At 29.5% G+C, this 27,653-nt stretch overlaps 1 protein-coding gene across 3 annotated transcripts in view; it reads right to left on the reverse strand.

The window, feature by feature from the left end:
- Positions 1-27,653, reverse strand: part of LOC147065069 (scavenger receptor class B member 1-like) — a 180,006-nt gene that overhangs the window by 118,254 nt on the left and 34,099 nt on the right. For 2 of the 3 annotated variants that reach the window (XM_085956272.1, XM_085956270.1), the window contains exons 2-3: positions 13,393-13,472; positions 11,275-11,510 (exon numbers count right to left, since the gene is read on the reverse strand). In XM_085956272.1, the coding sequence (XP_085812398.1) occupies positions 11,275-11,419 (145 nt within the window). In that variant the 5' untranslated portion in view covers positions 11,420-11,510; positions 13,393-13,472. Of the gene's footprint in view, positions 1-11,274; positions 11,511-13,370; positions 13,473-27,653 lie in introns of all 3 variants that reach the window. The other variant, XM_085956271.1, reaches the window with a different exon arrangement.

Genomic DNA, 27,653 nt, shown 5'->3' on the forward strand with positions numbered 1-27,653 from the left:
TTTACTTATTTACAACAAAAGTGAAATTGTTTTGAGTATGGATTATGTACGTACGACACAATACGGTGCATGTACATATTAGTATTATTATATTATTCAAACGACTGAAATCAGTTTGACATAATAACATTACACTGTATGCGCATGCGTCAACTGACCAGTGTTGCCATATTTTCAAAGTGGAATCGTAGTACAGAGCCTCGTCTCTAAACGTCTCGGTCTTTTATATCGTACATAGTACGCGAGCCTAAATAATTATAGTACAAATAATATAATTATAGTATGGTTGGGAACGCTGCAACCGACGTGTGTAGTGTTGCAATATTTGTAATTCAGGAAATATTGCCCAAATATTAAGGATACTTGTATCTGCGATGCATGCATTTCTTCAAGTAACCGCTGATAAAGCACAATTAATTTTTATATATTTAACACTGTACGTCGTGTATGCCATAATTTAAGAAAAAAGCCTAATACCCCGTTTAAACGTGCATGGATTCACTGTTGACATTAGGAAAATGTATGGGTAAACATACTGTATTATCCTGCGGTAGTTGGCAAGATTGCATGCATGACTCAAGCAAGTTTTGAAGCTGCTAAATTTTCATGCGACAGTAGGATTATTTCGATCTGCGCCAGCGCAGTAGAACGATAGTGGCGACCCTTCTGGCAAAAAAAACGAATTTTCAGGTTGACCGATTTTCACTAGCTGTCAAATAGTACCATAGAATTACAACATCGCGTCTCGCTTACTCTTGATGAATGAGATTGGAGAGACAGTCAGCACTTTTACGTGTAAACAGTTATTGTCACAACTATTGCCGGCAGTAAATCCATTTACGTGTACAGGCGCTATAATGCTTTATCATCGAAAGTGGCGTTGCCATGCAACTGATTGTTTTGCTAATAAGTAGTCACTTCACTAATTATTGATGCATACCGTTTGTACTCGTAAATAGTTTTACACAACGTTCACATTCTATGCATTATTCCCCTTTGCGTCCATTTAACGTTAATTAAGCAGTAAATTGATTTCGCACACAACTTATCTTTATTACACGAATATCACTATATTGTTACACATTGGTTTTCTTAAATATGTAAATCACAAAATAAGCCCTTCACTCAAATAATTGTATTATTTTATGATAAGACATAATAATAAATACTTAAATTTATATAATTATGCAAATATAATATATATTATTATGTTATTAATAGTCTTGTCGGCACATTTGAAAACACTAGTTAGCATAAACAATAATTATTATCTATTACTGATCTTTTTTGGTTTTAGATGTAAACACGATAATTTATAAAGGAAATGTTCACATTTATTGTCATAGTGTTATTAAAGAACGATAATAATATACCATAGACGTATACCACTGGTAACTTGAATCATACGTACACAATATAATTATTGTTATTCTCCGCAAAAGCTTTATTTTGTAATATTTCATACTTTGTATAAATCACTCTTAGTTATAGCTAACTTACTACTAATTGTTCACATCTTCAATATACATTGAACATACATAATTCGGAAACACATAATGTACTTACTTAATAATAAAAAAATATAGTGCCAGGCGGGACTCGAACACGGATCAGTCGGATTCCGGTCAATTTTCTTACGGACTGCGATATTTCTGAGGTGTTTTTGAATTACGTATGTTCAATAAAGAATGTAGCATTCTTAAATCTTGTAAATTATTCGTTGAATAAAAAAATAGTTTATTAAATAACTTTGAATTTAAATTTGTTAATATGCTTAAATAATTGTAAGTTTACAATTTTTTTATTGTAGCGGAAGAAACAGGTCCTGATGATTATTCAATTATATTGAATAAGTACTACATATTGTGTTTTATTTTTATTAACATATTACCAGTGTTCCTCAAACATTTCAAATGGAACAAATTGGGAACACGCCACGCGTGTGGAGTGACGTCATAATGAATTATTATTGTATAATGATTATTATATTATTAGGTATTTACTAGTAAGTGTTGTTTCTGTTTCATAATATCATAATACACAATGTAAAATGGTAAGAGAGAATATGTCACTCCACACGCGTGGCGTGTTTCCAATCTTTATCCCCTTCCAATATTATATCATATATATTAGAACAAGTATTTTAAGATTGATAAAAATATAGTATGTAATAATTATTATTATGGTATAGTGATAAAATTTACAAAAATTTTCGTATAAACGTACCACAAAACCAGTGTTGCTCAATACTTTGGCAAGAAACAAAAGAAGCTGGGAAAGGCGACAAAATGTGATATGCGGATACAAAAGGGAAGATCTTGACAAAGTCCGCAGTAACAACAATAAAACATTATCCGCAACTACATAATATTTCCCATGTACGCGCTGTTCCAGCTAAGTACTAAACTTTAATACAAAAAAAATGTAAACCTTTTCATTTTCAAACGTCGGCCTGCTCACACGTCACTTGCTTTCTTCTGAAAGGCTACTTTAAGTCTTTCATTATGAAGTGGAAAAATTAAGAATTAATTAGCATAAAGTGTCTAGCGACACATAAACATTTAATATTATTTACAACACATCTCGCCCACTTTCGCGATATAATAAAGCAGCGAGCTACACGGTTTGTGAATCACTGTGATAAATTTTCTTTCATATGGTCTGTTACAATTTGAACAGAGTTTATAAAAAAAACTTATACACAAAATTGGTTAGCAGTGTAAATTATTAAGCACGCAAAAAGCGTTCGTTGATCTTTGATATTTTGCGATATTTTGCTTTATTGGTGAGAATACACTCACTACATAAAAAATTGCTATAAACATGGTGAGCCTTTTTATTGTTTACATTTATGTAAAATATTTGGTTTGCTATCGATAATAATCTTTTTATGCTCCACAGGATAACTTCCATTGGTATAATTTTGATGCGTCATCGTATTTTATTACGTAAATAGTAGGCCAAACTGTTTTACTAATTTATTGCTGCAATTATAACCAAAGTTATACTATAAGATAAAGTTACCAAAACGTGTGTTATACAATGATATCCATGAGTTCTTTTATAGACCGGATGGTAAAGTAATTCGTTAGACCTAGTATGCGGTGATTGAACTATGTACGGAGAGATATAATATCCCCAAAACTAAGGTGGTTGGTGGATTGGAGACATAAGGGATCGAATAAATTTCCTTGCATGTTCCAGTCACGATTCACATTGGGTTGTATAAACAATAACAAGAAAAATGATAGAATAATAAAATAATATACAAAATATATAAAAGAGCAAAAGGAAATGCTGACGCAAGTCAAGTTCAATTAATAAAAATAATTATTAATTTGAATTATTTAATACGTTCATAAAAAAAATTCAACTCGATCAACCTCAATACAACCTTGATACAATCAAATACGTTAACCGCACGATATTCAGCACCATGAAACATCACCACTTTCCTACGATAGAGTATTTAATATGAAAACCCCAGATTTACGAGTGATGTTGGTGGGAATATTAAACGTAATACTTACACGTATATAAATCAATCAAAAAAAACATGTAAAAATAAGTTAAAAGGAAATTCGCTGTTCAGTGGATCTATTAATTCTATCCACAAGGCGGTTGTCGGTGGCTAAAATGAATAATATTATCACTTTATCATATTTATGTATTGAGGTGGTTAATTATCGTACTCGTATTCTTGTTTGTACAGTACAAATTTTTTCTTGTTTGTCCAAGATTTTTATTGGACGATTGAAGATTTTTAACTAATTTCCCGACTAGCTAGACATTTGAAACTTTTAGAATATACCAGAACACGACGACAATGCATTCTTTTATTACGTTTGGCCATCTTTAAGCAGAATTGAATTCATTTTCAGTTTATTCTGTTTTCTATGTTTCGGAAAACAATCGTTAAAAGTAATATTTACTACTCACTATTATTGGTTGCTAAGGGGGTCCTAGCAACTAAATTATTAATATATACGTTGTGCGTTACTATGGAAATCAATATGAAATGTCAAAATGACATTTCAGTATTCTATAATATTTATTCAGTATTTCTATCAAGTACAAAAAAAAGTATTTATTAATATATAGAATAGTCAAATTTATATGATTCAACAGAAAATTTAAAAACGTGGTATATAAAAGGTTCTTTTTATCTTGTAATTATTTTTACAATAAGTTAACCGTATAAACTGTCAAAACTTTCTATCTCGCTCTAAAAGTTAACACAGACATTAGAAGGGCTGTTAAAATATAGCCCTTTTCAGAGTTCAGACGGTTAACACTAATTATTGTTGTATTATAATATACCGTCGATAGCCGCCTTCTATATAGAATAGTTTCACAGGTGGACAAAGATTGTGTTGACAGCATACTCTGAATAAACACGCATGTGAAATTTCTTTTGATTGTCTTATTAAGGAAAGAGGAGATGGAAACAAGTATATTGTACATTTATGGTCAACAATGTCTTTTTGATGAATTGGGCCAAAGTTGTTCGGAATTGTATTATAATTGCATACTAAATGATAAAAAATACTAAATCAATGTATGTGTGTACAGTTATTTTATAATTTTTTAATGCAAAAGGAAAGGTTTATGTCTCAATATATAACAGTTACTAAATATTAAAAAATATTCGAATAAATTATTCAGATTACTAACTTGTAACATACTCGTACATTATTTTGAGTATTAATTTAAAAATGGTTCTACCACATTATGTAATGTGGTAATTTGTGGGTTAAATGCCGGTAGGCAACCAAGGAGTGTCGATAACATTAATGTTAAAACTGGTTCGTTTAGAAATGAAAATAAAAGTAGTTTAAAATGAGTACGTTCATAAAAATGTTGTTGGTCAAGGTAAAAGAAATGTTGCAAACAATTCTCGTTTGATAATATATTTTGATCTTTACTGGTACGATCGTAAATTTAACGTGTAACTTTTAATGTGTTTATTAAATCCACAATATATGTATTGCGTAGGTAACCCTAATAACTATTTTTCATTACTAAACATTTAACATTAACTAAAACGTTGAAGAGAATGGTAATCGGATAAAACAGAACGTAACAAAACAGAACAGCCAGGGGAAAAATAAGACATTAATTTTTGTCGTACTAATAATTAAATACTTATAAAATTTACGTTTATAAACGAAATATATAAATATTTATTATATAATATAATCACTGCATGTTGGCCATGTGAACTTTCAAATATCTCTCCTGAGAATTTTACTGAAAGTGACATAGAACAACTTATAAATCAGACAGCGCAATCTATGTGAATGGTTATGATAATCATGCACAGCTCCACAGAATTATTAAACTCATTATTTCGCTGTACCAAGTCACCATTGACGTCCTTAGATAAAATGCCGCCCCATTTTTTTATACAGTATTTTTATCATCCTTTCACGAGTCCAATATCTAAGAAATGTGTTGTATGGATAAATTACTAACAAAGTATCAGACTGTAATTATTTGCAAATCTGCATGTGTCGTTTCTGGTCACCAAGGACGTCGAAGGGCAACGGAAGTAAACTAGACATCGCGAACCTGACAAAACCAGTGAGCTAAATTTTTTAATGGAAAGATAATTTCGTTATTATTAAATTTAGATAGCTATTTCTATATATTCCAAATGATTCTCCTCGATTTGCCGCCCTTCGAGTAACTGCCGCCCCCAAACGACGCTCAATCTACCTACCCCCACGGGACGTCACTGATAGTCATCCAAGCACTTTGAACAATATATTAGATTGATTAAGATAATATATACCTAGCTTGCTGGCAACATCGAGTTGAGTCCCGTTTAATTGAGGCTTTCCAGCGATTAGGAATGCAGAAAATTATATAATTTGACTTTTTTACAGCGTATTAAAAACCTGTGTTATCATTTTTTTTTGCTTAAATAGAGATAAGACAATTTCAATATTAAATGTTATATTTTTCCTGAAAGGCTTTTAAGAATTAAAGATTTTTATTTGTCAACACACTATTTAACATAAACTACCCCCTTTATACCTAAATCCCACAATAATTACTATCCGTTACTTGGCGTTACTGTTATATTGTCTATGTATACCGGAGTGATTCACTGTTCAAAAATGAATCATTATTGTTTTACTTGCTGTTTACCTTTATCCAATGGGATGTCTTCGCCGCAATGCATTAGTGATTAAAGCATAAGAAGAAAAAACCGTAGTAATGTCATTATATGACATAACACTATAATACACTAACAATTTTATGTGACAACAATAAAATTATTATATAATACAGTGCTTTTAAAACTTTTTCGTATTTAAAAAAATTAATAAGGTAATTTCAAAGCTCCACGATTTAAACAAAAAATGTGTGTGTGTGTACTTTATTTACGATTATTGTTAAAGGTACATTTTTATAATATTAAAATAATAGAATACATCATAATATTAAGCCGGGTACTCATTAGCGAGCCGTAACTGTAACCGTTCCAGGTACTGTAACCAACTCTAGATGCGAAATAATTATTTATTAGGCTCGCGAACTAATTATTTGGCGTCGATCCTGGTTACTGTATCTGCAACGGTCACAGTTACGGTTCGCCAATGAGTACCCGGCATTATGTTTATCAACTTGCAGTAGCAAAGCTAATTTCCGATATAGAATTTTTCAAGGATTAATAATGCTAGATTCTTGGAAAGAAATAATTTTGAAAAACCTTAGGAGCATACCTAATAAAAAGAGTGCTAGAAAAAAAAATATGGAACGAGTAGGACTCACTCAAATTCACATAGGTATTTCGTTTTGCGTGTAAGTAGAGATGCGCTTTATAACTTTGCACTTTTTACTACACTAATAACGCCTCTTTGCCTGATTACCTCGCATAGAAATGGATCAAATGATATGCAATTGTATTAATATATGTAGTACTAAGAAAACAAATACATAATATAGTATGTCAAAAAAATATTTTTAGAATATATCAAATACCTACATCATTTTCATCCTAGAGCCGGAGTGCAAAATTATTAAGTGGCAACTCTACTTTAAGCGAGTAAGCCTTTAAGCTATCAATTAGTCCATTATTCATGCCAATTATTTCTAATAACTAATATTGAAGTACATTTTGCTAATGTTATAAAACACCAAATGATTAATCTTTTACTATAATAAAAAACAATTTTGTTAAAAGGTGTACAAAAATAATTACTTTGTATGTGAATTTACAAGATTTTTATAAGACAAAAGGGATGAAATCTTAAAATGTATAATTATTCTCATAATTTAGTCATTTGAAGATATATTTTTTTTTCCATTTTTGAGTCCTGATATTTTTCATAAAATAATAATACTTCTGTCGATTTTTTTTGGATATATAATTCCACCAACGTGATGGAATTCTCAGAATATAAGTGGATGTAGCAATATAAAACTTATTCCTCACGCAAATACCTAAATATTTTTCACTTTATATAAAAAAGAAGCCCAATTTATTAGAATTTATTTGCTAAAGAATCTCATAGAAGTTAAAAAAGAACATAAACACTAAATGCACAACTTACATACTTACTGTGTTATTTTTTTTCATATAATTTGCATAATATATAAAAAAATAGTATATTTTCTATTTAGAAAAACTGATATATTTCGTGATCCCCAGGAAGTAGCTTCGGACCACGGCCTCCAGAATGAGAAGCACTGATCTAAGCTGAAGCTGATGATATGTCGTTGTCAAGATCAAAAAGTCAGGTGTAGGCAGCATTTAGCAATAGCCCAATTGGTATTATATTCCGCAATAATTATATGCCTGCAGTTTTTTTCAACGTAATGATAATAATATTAAATTTCATTGCGTGTGTTCAAATAAAGCAATGCTAGCGTACAGATTTAAATATACCAAAGTAATAAAATATTACTTCACAAGTTTGTATAATATTTAAAATTCAATTACGTCAAATTTTATACTGGCAATTTGGACGATGTTATAAAGAGTGTTGAAATCACGGTAACACTGAAATACGTTGGATGATGTATCGTCATTATTTTAATTTAAAGCTTGGTACCCCTGAGCAAGAATACTAAAGAGGTTTATTTATTTATTATTGCACATATATATAAGAATAATAATTTAATACTTATAGGTTATAAAGTAAAGGTAATGGCGTAAGAAATAATTGTAATTATAGAGATGCATAGTATAAAAATAATATAATTATTACTATCAATTAGATATAAGCAATACTTAACACGACCAGGCATATAAAACTACAATGAACAATTGCAATACTTAATTAACTATAAAAATTATATCAAGATACCACCGACGCCATCACTATATCACGTTTCCGTTATTTACATTGGTCCAAAATAACACGGAAGACATTCTATATACAATCGGCGGATATCTCCAATAATTGGTAAATTCTTAATACGACGAAAATTTAGGTTGGTAGACGTGTCGGTCAAATTCGGGTATGTTCGTGCTGGCGCAACCACCCGAACCCCAAAATTTTATATTAAAACGGCAAACATAATATCAAGATAACCTACAATTTTATTAGTCATGTCAATGCGATTGCAGCACGTAGTAAAAACAAATATTATGTTACTGCCAGTCACTCGATATTTGACAGCACGCGGGGATCTTTGCATTAAAGCGGCGGGCGTGATGTAATTATATTTAAAACAGTTGCATCTTGCATCTCTATTCTTAATATGAGATTGATCTCTATCTCGCTCTAAAAGTTAAAGCAGCCAAAAGAGGGGCTGTTAAGAAATAGCACTTTTTGATAGTTCAGACGGTTTACTTATTATAATAATTAACTTCCAGAATACGTAAAGTGATAAATGTGATATATTTATCACGTTTAGTTCTTTTTGGATATTTTGTGATAATATGTTAGAATAGCCTCGCAGATTTGTGTACACGTTACAAAATGTGCGTTGTAATATTTCAGTGTCTTAGCAATGGTATTAGACATGCTAATATAGACGAACTGTTAGTTTGTCTACAATTATTGATAAAAATATGTGTCATATTAATTATTTTCGGTCTGGATTTAGAGACCACTTCAAAGTCCTAAGTTTTCAAAATATCCAGATCGAGCGTCGTATCGAATAGAATTAGAAACGTATGATTATTCTAATGTTATTTAAAAAAAAAAGAAATTTTAAATAGAATGACGGTTAAAAATATAACATTTTTTAATAGTACATTAGATATTTTATCTTGTCAAAGTAGTCCTTCGTAAAAAATATGCACATCACTGCTATATATAGGTACTATTAATAAGTACCTATATATTGTTCGTAGAAATTCAATGAAACATAAATTATCATTACAGAATTCACGTTGCAGTCGGTTATGTGTGAAAATAAATTCATATTCCAGTTAGATGCGCCTGATTTCAATCGTTATTAATTTATCGCATAACTTCACGACAAATTATTATAAAAGTCAATAAGTTCCAACCAATACGTCGCATTTTCACATAATTTTAATATAACATCACATAATAATTAAAAGCGACATTATATACATCAATGAGAAATAATTAAATCATATTAATGATGAGAAGTATTTCAAAGACGTGTGTATTCGTCTTTGTTATCAATTTTATAAATATCATATTACAATATTTAAAGGAAATATGCTTTTAAAATTATTATGTTCAAAAACTTTTTATAAAATTTACTTTCCATCTTCGGACAATGTTACTATTTTATTATATACATGCAACTCTTTCATTTCTTCAAACTGGCGCGTTTAGTGACGTAGAGGCTCGACGCAATGACTGATTTTGAGACATCCAATGATAAAAAACGAACAAGAAAATTTTAATTTTGTTTAAATTAAATAACCTTTAATTAAATTTTTGGTACTGTTAGGTTATCAGGAATACAGCGGAAAACACATTTTGAAAATACCCGATATACTGGATTATTTGTTAGGTTAACCTAACCAATCGATCGATCTAATTGTAAAAAATGTTCCTTAATAATTGTTAACATTTAAAAATATGTGGCTGTGCGATATAATTAAATGACAATTCACTTGTAGAATTTTATTTTATAATTTATTTAATTGTGTTTATTGACTTACAAAATGACTTTTTATCGAATGTGGCGAAGGGTTGCATATTAATTGGTTACCACAAAGGAGGTCGCGATCAGTGCTTCATAAAATGCTAAGTGCTGACAACTCAATAAATCAACTGGATTTATTAAAAAATCGCTAAAAGTACACGGAATACCCTTAACCATACGGTTCCGTATAAACTACCTACTTGAGGAACACTAGGTACTGTAGAAAATCATTACACTACCCTTAACCTTAGCGATAGGCGGGGGGGCTCACTATAGATCCTGGCCTGGAGGCCCACTTCAGGATGTGGGGGCCATGATAATACCTATTATATATGTGCATATTACATTGTATAATTAGCACAAAAATGACTGCATTAATTAGTAGTTACTAATAGCAACGCCGATTTAAAAAATAATTTGAATTTTATTAGTCTTAATTTTTTTATCTGGCGAAATTTCGGTTATATTTCAAGTGAGTGTAAATGTTCTTTTTAATTGCAAGAAGATTTTTTGAGCAATACTAATATTGCATACTATCTAATGTAAATATATTTATTTGTTCACTAAGTATGTAGAATTATTTTAAAAACTGTGTAATCGGATTCTAGAAAAATTATGAAAAAAATGTGTGTCTTGGTCAGTCAAACACCTATGCTCCGCGAATTCATTACCCAATACTAAGCTAATAGATAAGAAACATGGTAAGTATGTGGACATACAAAATATGACTATCAGACTGTGTAGGCTAATTGACTCATGACAATAGGAAATATATTTGCATGATTATTTTGTGTACGTTAAACGTAGAACTACATTATACCGGTTTTAAAGTGTCATTTGAAAGATTCATAGCCAAAATAGCTTTCAACATAAATAACTCAAATATCATGGAATTATAAAAAAAACTTAGTTTTTGTGTAAATTTTATTTTAATTATACGATAAGGATTCGTGAAGGCTCCAAACATTAATAAAGATAATATATATAGTATATTTTTTTTATTAAATTCCTTTAATTAGGATGTACCTACATAATTTAATTGAATAGCCATACCTACAATATGAAATGTGCGACATTTACGCTGAAGAGTTTACTTATGAATGGCACTGCATAGCAGTCGCAGCTCTCGGGTAAAGAAAGCCTCATAAAAGTTAAATATAATAAAAATATTTTGATAAAGTTTCTTACTTTTACGGTGTTTTCTTTTGGCGATTTTCCTGGGGCTTGGCTGGTCAGCATTCTGCAATGATGATTCTCCTTCGCTCCTGCCAACAGCGCTGTACGTCTTCCCCGCAACTCTACTCCACACTTGCAAGAGTTCTTTCATCTTCATGAATAATTTATTTGCACTTCTTGGAAATAACTGTTACGCCATCCACAATTTAAGGTTTAATTCAATTACTGCTACTTAGCTTCTGACAAATCTAAGAATAGTACAGTTAATAAGTATTATGATTTGTATACTAATTACTAACATGAGGTGTTGTACAAAATATAGGTTGACGTAATAGAGGTTTAAAATAACATAACCGTATTATAAGAGAGAGGAAGTATGATGCCACTAAGGGCTATTAGCAACAGAATTCGAAAAATGTAAGATTTTACTGATAGTTTACATTTTCAAGTCTTTTAAATGATCAATACTTACGTAAAATACACATAATTTGAAAACATCTCATGCATATGCACACTAGCAAAAATCATTATTTAGAAAAAAATACGACACCCGACGGGACTTTAACCTGTATCTTTTGGGTTTGCGCTAATATGCTTTTCCAATTAAGCTACAGACATCTTACTAAATTACGGTGATTAAAACTAGTAGTTGTTACATGAAATGCTTATCGAATTACGTAAATGACAAATTTTAAATGAGTAATATTTTGTGGTTATTTTCATCATAAAATGTAGTTTATACCTAGTGTTTGTTCTTTTGGATTTGGGCAAAATGTTTTCTAATAATTCATGTTTTTTTTATAAATATTTTTTCTAAAAAATTACGACGATTTGTTTCTCTAGAAAGTCAACGTTTTTAAAATAAAAAACAATGAATTTTAAAAATCTCAACGGTACCTACATCTGAAACAAATTATTTAATAATATGTTATACTTAATAATATATAAAAATAACAGTAAAATAATATGTATGTAATTATATAATGATCTAGTAGATTTTGCAATAGTTTTTTTTAATTGTTAAATTCTATTTTTCTTTTTAATGATTCTATGTACCTATGTAACTATTTATTAAAATAAACGCGTTATAAAATACTATACAATGTAAATCATAAGTAAATCATATTAAATTACATGCTTTGTGTTTTGTCGCTAGATGCCTTTAGTACACATAATATAGTAGCACTTATTTTTAACAATGTCAGTTGTTAATCATAGAGTTAATTAACATATCTACATAATGTCATAAAATGAAGCATTTATTGTATTATATAATATGGTGTGAGTTTATAATAGACAATTAATTGAATAGTATGATCTTTAAATACGTCTTTCTCAAGTGTTTAAAGCTTAATATATGTTATAAGTTATACGTTTACAATTTTTATTAATGAAATTTAATGGCATTTTGAATATAGACAAGAGGTTCCCACCATATGTGCTCGCAGCAAAGTGTAGATAAACGCATGATTTTAAAAAAATATAAAAATCCCAATTTTGTATTAAATATATTTAATAAGTCTGTATTTGTTTATCGAAATTTGATAATATGGTTACCACGGTTATGGTTAGTCAGTTTTATTATCGGTTTCTGTCTACAAGTGTTCAAATTAGTGTGATTCGTCGTAAAAGTGAAATAAACAAAAACAAAAAAAATATATCATAAAATGATCAAGTTATAGAGATAAGAACTTCCGTAGAATCTCAGGTTATTTCTCTCATAAATCATATAAATTCCTATAAAAATCTTTTCCACATTTCTGTTTCATACAATAATGGTCTGCGGCGCAATTTATTTTATTCCTTAGTAATCTTTAAAAAACCATAGTAGTCTGATAAAAAAAAATTAACAACTGGTGTGTTAGTAGGTATATTGATTCCATTCTATAAAATTATTGAAATTTAACTACGGAAATATGTGCTCACAGCTCCCCAAATGAATAATAATACTGTACTCCTGACTAGTTGGGAACCTCTGAATCAGATAATTTAACAATATATCAACCTGTTTTACAGTGTAAAACGCTCCCCTGAATATTGATTAAATTCTACTCGTCAATACAAATCCAAGCAATGCAGAGAAATTGCATAAAATTGGATAAACTTACAGGAGTTGAATTTTATGTTCACCTCTTATAATGTTTAGAAGTTTATTTAAAAGAATCACTGTGACAGTAAAGTTCTTCCTTTTCCATGAACTCGAGCGATACCTGTGAACAAAAAGAAAAAATCATTGTATATTTTATTGCACATAGACGTGGTGTGGTTGAATATATATTTATACATTTTAACATATTTTTTGTGAATAAATATTCGCGACACCCTAACTGGAGTATTTTATGGTTGGTCATTATCAAATAATTTGCCTATGAATATGACCAACAACAAAAAATCTGCACGGTGATAATATTATGGTGATAATATTATAAAATTATTATTTAAAAGACAACAACAAGGTTAACTATAATATAGGTACGCATTAAATATAATTTAATATAATTCACTATTAGGAGCGGTATCGACCGGAGGATTTTTCGCCAACTTGGGCACGCCATCTGAACTTCAGGTCAACTGGGCGATTGCCATCTTAGTATCCGTGGACACACTAATGTGCGATACGACTTATGTTTAGGTCCCATCTCTATAGAAGAATGTTATATTTTTGATATTTGCTTATATTCGTATTCAATATTTTATTAAAATATTAGCCTGTAAAGTTTTAAATATGCATAGTAAATCCATAAATAATTAAATTGATTTAGAAATATTATATAAATCCAATATGGAGTATAATATACTTGATTCACAAGATTTGTTAACCACCACAACATATATCATCTGATTAGAAGTACATTCTTGCCAGCTAATTACACATATGCACGTACGTTAGTCTAATTGGTAAAGCGGCAGTCTTTGTATAAATACGAAGCCGCGGATAACAGTTTCGAGAGCACAGGTAAAAAATACGTATTGTTTGTCAATATATTATGTGTATTAAATCCATTCCAAAGACCCACATGGATTGGGCGAATTATTAATTACCAATCCTCGTAAAAAGTATGTGTAGGCCCATTTTTTCTGTTCTGCTTAAGAGCGATGATAATAATTAACAGGTGTAGTGTCAGGCGCCCCGGGTGTGTTCTCTGGCACTTCTTCAAACCGACATTCCTTGTCAATATTGTGTTATACATAATATCAAGCGAATCTAAAAAAATCCTCGTTATTATTTTTAAATTTTTATCATAAATAAGTAGGTAATAATTTTATGCTCAGTAAACTGTGTGAAAATTCGAGAAGCGATTATTCAGTCCAATTAATAATAATAAATTCGATCTTTCGCACCCCTATGAAGAATAGGGGAGGTTGTGATTGCCGGCAATATTTTATTTAACACTAGACCACTGGATTAATTATTTGTACATAATGAAGTTTTTTAAAGCATGAACATGTGCTTAGTATTAATATTTATATGATAGCATAATGTTAGGATTTGTCATGCGTACTTCCCGGGTCTTTCGGTATTAGAACTTTTGTTTAATTCTTTGGTTCGAAGCAAGCTTGAGAATGGGTCTATTTTTTGGCATCACATCAGTTGAAGTATGGCCTTATGGTGGAGAGGGTTCAGAAGAGATTATTGAGACTCCTTTACTTGAGTTGTTTGGATACTACACCTGGCTTTATCCAACTGACTTTCTCTTAGGTATTCTTACATACTGCAGTCTGCAATTTAGAAAAAATCTTTATTTAGCTTTTTTCTTTTTTTAAAAAATTTTTTTTTCTACTTATACGAGGTATAAAATGAGAACTCTGCCATTCTGGGCAGAGTTGACCTGTGTGTCCCTGATAACTATGTTAGAAATAGAGAGCATCGATTGTTTATTCTCCTAAGGTGCAGAATCAACCTGCCACTGATAATGCCGATTGGGAGGGCAATAACTATGTTCAACCAAATTGCTTCGGGTGTTGATATATTCCACTTGCGTGAGAGTGAGCTTAGGTGGACGCTATTTTATAAATTATACTTAAGTAAAGTACTTCTTTGAACTTCTATATGTGTATAATTTTATTTTCACTGCTTTTATATGTTTATATTATGTTCTCTTTTTATATTTTCATTTGTATCGTTTTTATTACTTTTTTCTTTATAATAATGTTTCATGTCATATTGTAAACGTATTAAACTTATAATTTGTAATGTCCACAATATGTTAAAAAAATAGATTGAAATTGAAAATTATTTTGGCGATATTATTAATTGACCAACCACATCTTCGCGGTTGTATTGTAAAATATAGTGAAGACACCACGCCGAAAATATTTGGTCTGGTAGTATATCCGAAAAATCAACACGTGACTATGGGGCCCACGTTTGGTTTGTCAAACGTCTAATAAAGTAATCCGATTGAGCGATAACAAAACGACGCATTAAAACAACGTGTAGCGCTAATAATGGCTACCATAACTAACGCCAAAGGTCAAACAGTGACCCGCGGCTTGTAAAGTTGATTTGAGAATAATCGATTGATTACATTAAAACTGGTGATAATTGACTTTATTACGTACTTACTACCGTAATGCACATAAATAATGATTTTACGTGCATCAAAGTACCTGTGAACTTGAAATAATTATAATTATTGTTTTCTACGATGACGTATCATTATTACATATTTTATTATTTCCTTGTCATTAGGTAATTAAGCTTCTTGGCTTAGCTGTTACAGTGTATACATACCATGCATGATTTTTCACGGTAATATTCATTAATGAAAATTTATTATTATAAATATTTATTCGATATTACTACCCAAGATTTATGATTATGAATAATTATTTCTTTTTATTGAAAGACTCTAGGAAATAACGTAGGTATTATAAATAATATACTATAATATAATATATAGAGATAATTAAAATTAAACCAAAAATTGTTAGCGTTATTGACATGTCGAGATGGGAATTATCTTCCCAAAAGAAAATAATATTAAAACCTAACGTCAGTGGCGAAGGGTTTTCAGATCTGCCACAAATAGTGCACACTAAACTTTGTCAGTTCGTTTTTATTGAAATAATACTACAATTTACAGATGGTTAGTTTTTAAAATTTAATTAAACTGCTTATTTCCCCTGATCCCTGCCTTATTATTTATTTATTTATTTATCTATTATAGTTTGATTTAGGCAGGGCTTAATGAATTTAAAAAAATAAAGTATTCTTAATTCAACGAAAACAAATACGTATGAATAACAAAGTTTAATGTGCACTATTTATGGCGGATATTAACAGCCTACATCCACTCTTCGCCTCTGCCTAACGTTATAAAAGCAACATACACAATTTGAAAACATCTGATGGATATATATATACACACTAGAAAAAAACTTTTTGTAGAAATTTGATTGTAGAAAAGTGGTACATGTATGTTCAATTTATAGAATATTACGTTCTCAAATCTTGTGACTTATTTGTTGAATAAAAGAAATAGTTTATTAAGCAATAACGGAAACAAAATCATACACTATTATGTTTATTGAGTGGATAACAAACAATCCTCGTGAAAAATCTTGTATTATAATATTGCTTGCGAAAATAGGGTGATTTAAAAATGTTTTATAATATACCAAATTAATCATAATTCATATAATATGCGTAAAGAATGAAAAATAATCGATGAATTATCAAAATTTACACAGAAATATAAAAATTCCAATGAAAAGTGTTTCATATACATTTTATTTTTGTTGCAGACATATTTAGTCTTCTTATTGACATTCTGTGCACAAGTAGATATTACTGATCTATTTGAAAATCATTATATTTTCGTTGCAAATGTATTCACACATAATTTATTAAATACATATTTTTTTAACATCTATTTTATACTGAGGCAATTCTGTGGTTAAGTGCAAGACATTAATTTTTTTGAAAACCAAATTGGAAATTTATTGAATAATTGATTTTATATTACTTCATTTTCAGAAATGACACTGAAGCTTCGTACTGATTGTAATATTTTATTATCTGTTATAAGACATTGTGATAAAAAATGATTATATCACAATGTAATTCTACTGGAAATGCACTTCGACAAATAATTATTAATCTTGGGTTGACTTTTAAGTCTCCGTTAGATGATTTACCAACGACTGTAAAACCCTCAGCTATTCAGTGCCCTTATGTTTCCCATTATAATGTTATTTACAAACCTATTGTATTGACTTAAAAAAACGAAATAATCTTTCATGGTAAACCAAGGTCGATAACACCTAGTGTGGATTAAAATATTGAGGTGTTTCCGCGAAGGTAATGTATATCACGATACGGTCACGGTCATATACGAGTACATTGATGTATGACCGTGACTTTACGTTTAAATAAATTCATACAAGCGTTTTATTGACTTTCTCTTAACTTCACTTGGGTTCTACATACGTAATATAATATTATGTATTTTTATTTAAACTATTAACGGTCTTTTTGCCCGTTTCTCGTTTACTTGACATTCAGTACACATAATATGCTAATATTATAGATTTTTAAAAAAATATATAAACGGCATATTATCTTAAGCAGATTTTAAAAACACTTCAGTCGTGTAGTTATTAGTTAATTTCCTCGTAATTAGATATGGATATGTGGCTATCAATGTTTCTGTGAGAACCAAGCAGTGTCAGTATAATCATAATCCATGACATATGAATCGCTTTGAAATCAATGTTAATTAATAAATTAGTTAAATTGATTATTGTTTAGCATTTGTAATTTCTTTGTATAGATTTTTCTCACAATCGAATTACTACTTAGTAAGCAATTTGTTTACCTCAGTGATATTCACTAAACGTTTATTGTATTTTCTCACCAAATGGCTGAGATACTGTACGCATTTTCCTTCGTGATAGGTTCAACAAAAGGTTGCCGGGAGGAAACAAGTAAGTCTCTCCGTAATATTCACTTGATAAACTTGTACCTTACTTGAGAACTTAGTGCCTTGGAAAATAACACCTACCTCTATTATATTGTACCGATTGTACCCTTGTACTTATGTAACCGTAAATAAACTCTCACTTCGCCATCATCACGAATAACCACGATCGTCTTTCGTCTACCACACCATCGACCACTCCTAAAGATCAAGTCGCGTCCGGCATATTTGTTCAGATTTGTCAAGATTTTTTATAGCGTGTTTTTGAATGAATTATATGTGAACATATTATATATTTAATCGACGTTGATGCAATGAGAGAATACATTTTTATCATTATTATACAATTGTAAACATTAATTACTAAGTTATTTGCATAAAACAATCACACAACCATTTAAACTTAACCTACATCAATAAATTATTATCATAGGAAACATTAGTTACAATGTCAGTATTCTTAATTTATTTAAACTTACATTACAGATTATACATAATTTAAAAACACCCGTAAAAATATACAATCAGTAGAAAAAAAATCTTTTTGAAAAAATCGATACCCAGTGGATTCGAATTAATCTTGTGAAGTATTCATTGCATAAAAAATAGTTTATTAACATTACATTGTTAACTATTGTATTAAAACAATTTATGTACGATTTTTCAAAAGTATGCTATAACAATAAAATTAAAAGAGTAGAAAAGAGGTTTGGATAAAAGATATGTATCTTCAAATCTTGTAAAAAAAACAATGATTGTATGATTCTTTTTATTATGTAATAATATCAATAAAGAATATACTTGCAAAATATAACATTTCTTATTAATTTCAGTTATAACCTTTTGTGTGCTTTAAATGTTTTTCTTAGATATTATTGAAAGTAAAAACAATTAATAATACTACTTATAAAGTATCATCTAAATGTAGAAATCACTTTTGAATAAAATAAATAATGGTATCATTTAGTAATTACAAATATCGTTACTCAAACAATCTTTAACACAGCTTCTCATCAAACAATTACTTAGGTATGTTACATTTATATAATTGTAATAAGTAAACTTGTTTAAATTAATATTATCTGTATTTAATGAACATGCTATTACAAAAGTTGTTTTCTGTTATAATTAACATCGAAAAGTGCCAATTGCGTTTACCGTTGTTGATGAAATTATGTGGTAGAGAAAATAAGACTAATATTATTTTTTATTCAAACCTAGCGAAATAATTGTGTAATTTGTGTCGAACCCGAATTATTTATATGTGCTCAAATCCAATCTGGGAAAAAAATTTACCGAGATGGGATTAGTACCAGATTACATTAAAAATAACAAACATGTTTCATATTTTCTGGAGAATACATATATCGTTATAATATGCAAGTAGACTGTCGAGCGACATGAATTTTTGGAGATGACGTGTGTCACGTATGGTATCCATATGCTCTAAGCAAAGATAGAATATGGCAAAAGACTAAAAAAATATTACCAATATAGAATTACCATTGCTATATATACACTGTTCCCGGGCGTGCACAAAAAATAATTCGAACGGGGTCCATTACGAAAAAGTATCAATAATATAATTTATTATTGTTTTTTTTAACGGCGGCGGATAGAGAAGAGTTAACGAAATACAGCCGGTGCTACTGACACTGACTTTCGAGTACATTCTACATACCCAGACATTCTAAAAGTTTGAGTTTAGCGATTTCGCCACTAAAGGATACAAGAAATGTTATTTTCAATAATCTGTCTTCCTACACATTCTACATTATATAGCACGATATGAAGCAGTGATGTCCAACCATTTTGGCGATGAACGCTAGTTAAATAAAATTCCATTCCCTTCATTCTACATAGTAAGTATAAATAACAGTTGCATCACTGCGTATAATAAATTTTAGGAAGACACACCTACTTACTATGCAACAAAGGCTGTTCGACGACCAAATTATCAAGGGTCACGATCCTCAGTGATGAGGTCGCGTCAGCGGAGACGAAGAAGAAGAAGACGTAATATTCTATTCACCTAAATATTTTGTTTTTTTTCGTTCCGGACCCGAGGACCCCTTCCCCCCTCCCCTATGTGCATGTCTGACTGTAACTACCTATTAACATCATAGATATATTTTAACTGTAACTATAATTAAATGAAATTTTTTCATGATCGCGGCAGCGCTTTTCGTTTCTTATTTTTTTTATTTGAGTTTATAATTGATCCGTAATTTGGACGAAATTCCAAGATTTCATTTTTCCCATATTTTTACAGATTAAATATTTTTTTATTCAACAGATAACTTACAATATTTAACAATGTAAAGCCGGGTACTCATGAGCAAACCGTAACTTTACCATTTCAGATACTGTAACCACCTCTAGATGCAAAATAGTTATTTATTAGGATCGCGAACTAATTATTAGGCATCCATACTGGTTACTGTATCTGCAGTTCTTCCGACCATGTCCGATCCTAATAAGATCGTATGTGCCTCCACGGAGTGAAGGTTTGTATTAACAGACTTTGTTTTTACGAGAAATGGATGTCAGCCACTTGCTCAACTTATTATGTCCATTTCATACTCTGACTCATACACAATTTGAAAAGAAACTGTGTACTCGTACTTGCCAGACCCAGAATTCGTACCTGGATCCACGACGCTATAGGCCGACGCTAAAGCCGCGCGGCCATCGTGGGACTGTGGTTACAGTTACGGTTTATTTAGACCACTTGGTCAATTAAGATGCACATTATTTTATTGTGATGGGGATACCAAGACGTGATAATAATAATTATGGATAGTATAATACTATAATATACTGTCAATAAACTGTCCTGAATTATTATTTTTCTGTCTTACTTCCATAAAAGAATTAATATTGATATATTATGCGCAATTAATGAATTATTTTATTGTTGGAGTGTGGAAAATTTATAGAATTTTATTTATTTTACAATAATAAAGTTTATGTCATAATGAGGTTTTAATTGTTATATTGGCAACCGTGCATAACTAGACACATAATATTAAAATATCAATGATGTTGTGATGCATTTTAAATTACTATAAAAATATTTTGATGTGTGAAATTATTATATTGCGTAATATTTCAAGGTATTTGGGATATACAAAGTAAAAGTACATGCCAAATATGTATTGCAAAAATAGTAAGCTAATCGCATTTTAAAATATTTACTGTGTTTCATAATAATATTGCATACAATGCCCCAAACCCCAGCGATTTTACCATATCTGTTAAGAACAGGATTTTATAATATATGTTATATTGTAACGTTCAAAATTTTAACAAAAATAAATAAAAAAAATAATTAAAAAATACTATTAAAAAGTTTCTTACATTAGACAAAAATTATGTAAAGATAATAATATTACGTCTTTTCTTGGGCGAACACTACCTGTTGGTTGGAGAAAAACAATGACATGGACAGGGGTGATTTGCGAAAAACGATAAAATGATGCCACTACATAATTATACAGTAATAAATGTGTTATAATAATTTATAATAGACCTACGGCAGATAATGATGCTGACTAACGCGTGGTACTTTGGTTTGGAATGCTTGGCCTAAGTCGATGTTAATATTCTAAATAAAATTTAAATACACATATATGTATTTATATATTATATTATATTGTTTATAAACTCCTGAATTTCTTTAGATTCTCAAGAGTGTAACATTAGTTATTTTTACTAAAGGTAATACCTACCAATCATAAATTGTCCAGTGTTTGAATTTAGAACTAAGCTCATCACAGTATAAAAAATATTGAATTATATGTCAAATGTTAGTATGTGACACCCTCACTCAGCAGAAAACTTATACTGGTGGATCTATAATGACTAACCACATTTAAATAACATGCCAATTATATCTAATGACCACCTGATGGGCAACGCACCGGTTGCGTTGGACGCAGTGAATGGGTAAAATAACCATAGGCTTTTATTTATATTATGGTCAAATATTTGTATAAATCTTTTATTTTAATCTAATAAATACATCAATGTCTTGAAAAATCGTATCTGAAATAAATTTGGTACTTATACTTATTTATAAAATTCGTACAAATTACTAATTGGCGAAATGCTAGTCAATGAAAATGTTATTCATTCTCAATGCTCTTCCGTTATCCATGTTTTCGACCATAATGTAATCGTACAAGTGTTTTCATATATATATTGTACCAATGATCGTATACAATATCGCACCTTTCCTCAACGCAGTCTGTATATTATCATTATACAATTGTTCAAGGTTGAAACTATATAGCTCCCTCCGTGGGCGTCCGCTTATGGAGACTCGTTTATTTTATTTACAAACTTGGAAATATTGAACACAGCGTAATATCAAATTTATTGTCTTATTTCTTTAAGATGGCTTAATGTCATAAAAACGATGTGTAATTAAGACATAATAAGTAGAATTTATTGTGAAACAATTTCCCTTGAATGCGACCATAAATAATATGTGGTTAATGTGAGGCATAATAGTTATTGAAAATGTTGAGAACTGCACTGCCGCATAGCTTTAAAGGCCATGATCTTAAAGCAGATTCAGTGTCGCGCGTATTTCGCAAACCAGAAACATATGTTTCTCAAACAGTAGCGTTCACGGTCATCAATGGCAGTGGCCAATGCTCGATGCTAAGTGATTATTTAACATCTATAGTTAATATAATATTACAATAATTTCTTTAACATACTAAAATATTACTTAATTGTGCGAATTGATTTATTTTTTCATTCGTAGTCATTTAAAATATATCATGAAAGACGAGCAATATCTATAAATAGCGTAAAATTATTCGCTGACAATGAAAGAGCCGTTCCGAACTTGCGGTCCATATATCAAAATAACGGTTTTTACTGACATTAAATCCTCTAGTAACTTTTACGTAAGTTCAGGGAATACATAATTAATGGGAACTGAAATACTTAACTAGTGTGGAGTAACAGCCAACCGATCATGAGTGTGGAAGAATATGTGATAAACTTAAACACGTGTCAATAATATGTCATTCCATTGTTATGACAACTGCACTCGCTTTATGCACTGATGCTCACTTAATGTTGGTGTATTTGAAGGTTGAAACACACTTTTGCACGTGTATAATGTGTGTTGGATTTTCGTAGGGCACTCACACATTCAAAACCATGCTTCAAATGTAGTGTATTGAGGTATAGCCTATCTCAATTATATTTATTATTCTGTTCTGTGCGTAAGTATGATTAAGTAATGAATCGTTACTATTTTAAATAACGAGATTTTTGTATACAATAAACAACAATTAATTCTTCCAAAGATATCAAAAAATTGTCATGAATATGAATAAAGTGACTTATTTTATTCTTTTATAGACTCTGTCTTTCCACTCGAGAATTTATTATATTTTTTATGATCAATACAATAATTTTAATGTATATCAATATTGCATTAAAAATAAGTAGTAAATATCGTATATTTATTAAAATTACACATTATAAATGACAGTTTTTATGTTAATGATAATTAATACAATTGAAATTGAATTAAAGATATTGTACTTCATGAATAATTTATTGATCTACTTACACATATACTTATAGAAGTCTTAATGCACTGTTCTCGTAGAAAACTATGAATGCATATATTAAATTTAATATAATATACGAACAAAGAAATGAAATCTCGATTTCAAATACACTATAAAAAGTTGAATTGGAAGAAAATAAAAATGACTATTTAATAATCATGTTAGTTAAGTACGATTGTTTTAGTAGCCTTTTTACAGTTGAAAATGTCCATCTGAGGCGGCCGAAACCGGTCCACATATAATCAATGAAAGTGGAAAAAGTACTACAAAAATTGCGTTTTATTAAATTAAAGTAATACTAAAATACGATTCCAATACCAATGAGATAATATTGTACGATCAAAATAAGTCATGAGATTATATAAAATGTGGAATAAAGTTACTATATAACAAAAATAAATATTTTTTTTATTTCAGATACCCACAAATAAGAGTAAATCAATAATAATATGTAGTGAACATAAATAATTTGAAAACATCTCATGTATGGGCATCCTACTTAATTCAGACGAATTTAACTAGTAGTTCTTACATTAAATTAATATACAAAAACCGATAGCATTTCATGTAATAACTACTAGTTAAATTCTTCGTAAATAAGTAGAATGGCCGTAGCTTAATTTGGGTTAATACAGGTTTATGTCCCGTCAGGTGTAGTTTTTTTTTCAAAAATTAGGTTTTTATAATGAGATCTTTTCAAATTATGTATGTTCTTCAAATTGTGTAATATAGAATTAGCATTCGTATAACAAATAAACCTTAAATTTTATATTATGGTTATTAGGTATACCAATAAAATATTATTTATGGAGTACCTACTCTCGAATGTGTTAGAAATATTTTTGAATAATTGATAGTTTTAATGTATTTTACCACGTTTTCTTAGCTCGTATTCTTGTTTGTCCGGTTGTTGTTTGTCCAGTACAAATCTTGCAATCGATTTTTAACTAACTTCCCGACTAGCTAGATATTTGAAACTTTTAGAATATATCAGAACACGATGCCAATGCATTTTTTTTAATACTTTTAGCCATCTTTAAGTAGAATTGAATTCATTTTTAGTTAATTCTGTTTTGTATGAAAAGTTATTTCGGAAGAAATCCGTAATCCAATCCACTATTTTTGGTTGTTAGGGGTCTTGGGTCCTAGCAACTAAATTATTAATATATACGTGCGTTACTGTGGAAATCAATATGAATCTCAAAATGACATTTCAGTATTATTTCCACAAGTACAATTTTTTGATCGTTTAAGCTACTCAAGTCAAGTTTATATGATTCAACAGAAAATTTAAAAACGTTGTATATAAAAAATTCTTTTTATCTTGTAATTATTTTATCTTTAAAACGACAGAATTATTAATTTAATACAAATCAGTATATTGAAGTAATGTTGCTAAAACGATAGTTAATGTAAATGTGGAGAAGGTTTGATTTATTAAGCCGACGCAGGTAAACTTGACTTTGATTCATTCAAGTTTGAATATCATTAATTAATTAATAATGTAATTAAACCTACTACTATATTTTAATGAGATCGCTACGACAACAATCGTGCGAATATTGATAGCGACATTTACATGCAATCAATAGAAAAAACTCTGAATTTGAAAATTTAATATGGCAATAATAATTCATAAATGATAATAAACTAGAAAACATTAAGAGTACCTAAACTGAAACGTTAAAATCTCATCATATTGATAGCACCTTCTGTTTAATTCTCTGAGTAAACTGTAAAAGTAAATACATCCAATTAAATAAATATTTTTTCTAATTTATATCTAATGTTTCTATGTGTATGTTACATGGGTAATAAATCAAACGTCATTCAAACTCAGTTTGTTTCTAATGTAGTTATTTGTTATTAAAAGTATTTTTTCTGTTATATTTTCGTTTTTAATTTATTGTCCATAAATATTGATAAAAAAATCAATCCCGAAAGTTTCGGGATTATGTTTACCAATCCCGGGATTCATAAGTATTGAAAATAGTTCGGGATCCCGGGATTGGAATCCCAAGACCGGACTTTGCGTTATTCCTTCGCTCTGATAGAGAAACACTTTAATTTTGTCAGATTTCATAATAATTGTGGTAATGGATTTACTGTGAATCTATATTGTATGATATACATTATTTTATAAAAATATTTCAATCAACATTTAAAAAAATCTAATTGCCTTAAAATTATATATTTTCTACGAGACTAAAAACTGCATGGCTTATGAATGACATGTTTTATTCCACACATTTAATTCATAGCTTCCTTTATGATCTATTTCACAATGAAGTATAAAAGTTGTTAGAGGTATGTCAAAATACCGATACTGTGTTGAAGTATGGCAAACATTTGCCGGCCATGCAAAATAATACAATGCGAAAATCATTCTCTTCACAATGGTTACTGCTTATATTCGCCTTGTTTGGCCCATTGTGAAAGAGGAGCAATAGAGCATAACACTTTTTCAGGCAAATATGAAAAAGTTGTGAATGTTGTCAGTGTGTTTGGAAAAACTTTAAAGTTATAAATTGTATGTATCCATTCATTTAATTATGACTGAAAAATAGTGAATTAGCATAAAATAACGTACCATAACAGAGACAAAAATAATGAAGTTACTGGTGTTAACTGTAAATATTCTTGGTAGAAAGATATTTTATAGATTAAAATAAACCAAAATATTGTGTAGTAGTTATTTCATATAATTTAATAGATCATTACCATCTGCTTCGATCAGACATAACTGATGAATTGCAAAATTTAAAATAAATGTTTAAAGTTATTTTTACCGTTTTATTTACTTACAAAATTGTATTAAAGTATTTTATCAATCAATAATGATTACGTGTTTAAATAATCTTCTCCAATAGCCTTGATAATGTCAAAATAATCCTATAATAATCTTTCAAATCAAATCAATTAAATAATTGACATTGAATTATTGCGACAAAAAGATAAATTGTGTAACTCTTATCAATAGGTGTTGTAAAAAGATGAATAATATGGTATGTAACGTAATATAATATATTGTTTTCGTAATACTTGCCGAAAGAAAAAAATGAATTACAGAAAAAATACGGCATCACATGTTACTATTCTTTATCAATTTTCTTATCTAGATTGTCCACAATTAAAACTAACAAAGAATTACTAAATTATTTACTTTTGCTACGAATTGCGATTGCGATTGATAAAAATTGTCATTGAAAAATGTGCGATAACATTATTAGAACAAGAATCTTTACGTGTAGATAATAAGTAAAAATAATATTATATTAGTTACATCACATAAATTTGTAAAAAAAAACAAAACACAGTAAGCAGGACCTAGCAAGTACCTTTATCACATTGGTCTATGTGCGTCGTCGCGAAACCCGAGAGATGCAGGTTCGACCTGTGGGGTGTCTTACTTTTTTCAAAAATATTTTTTCTATTGGTTATAATACCTATTATATTCTCTCAGAAGTATTTTCAAAATAATTATGTATGTTACAGTAGAAAACCTTCCTGAGCTTTCTCTACCATTTTCCTCCACATGTTTCCGACAATGTTTAATTAATTTAAAAAAAACAGTAATTCTAATAGAATAAAAAAAATGTTTTCCGTTTTTTTATTTATTGTGTTGTTTCATATTATATTATAATTTGACAGGTAAACTGTTTTTATCTACTATTAGCGATAACCGACGACTTTTATACTAAATACAAAAGGTAAATACTCTAATTGATTTGAGTTTTGTACTTTTCCATTTGAGTCGTTTGTGGTGACTCGGGTTTCGCCTTTCGGCATAATTTCAATTTCAATTTTAATTTAAATTTATTTTACATATTGTGGACATTACAAATTATAAGTTTAAGAAGTTCACAACATG

The sequence above is a fragment of the Rhyacophila brunnea genome, unplaced genomic scaffold, assembly GCF_057557595.1.
Source record: "Rhyacophila brunnea isolate RB1 unplaced genomic scaffold, BYU_Rbru_1.0 scaffold_6, whole genome shotgun sequence".
NCBI lineage: Eukaryota > Metazoa > Arthropoda > Insecta > Trichoptera > Rhyacophilidae > Rhyacophila > Rhyacophila brunnea.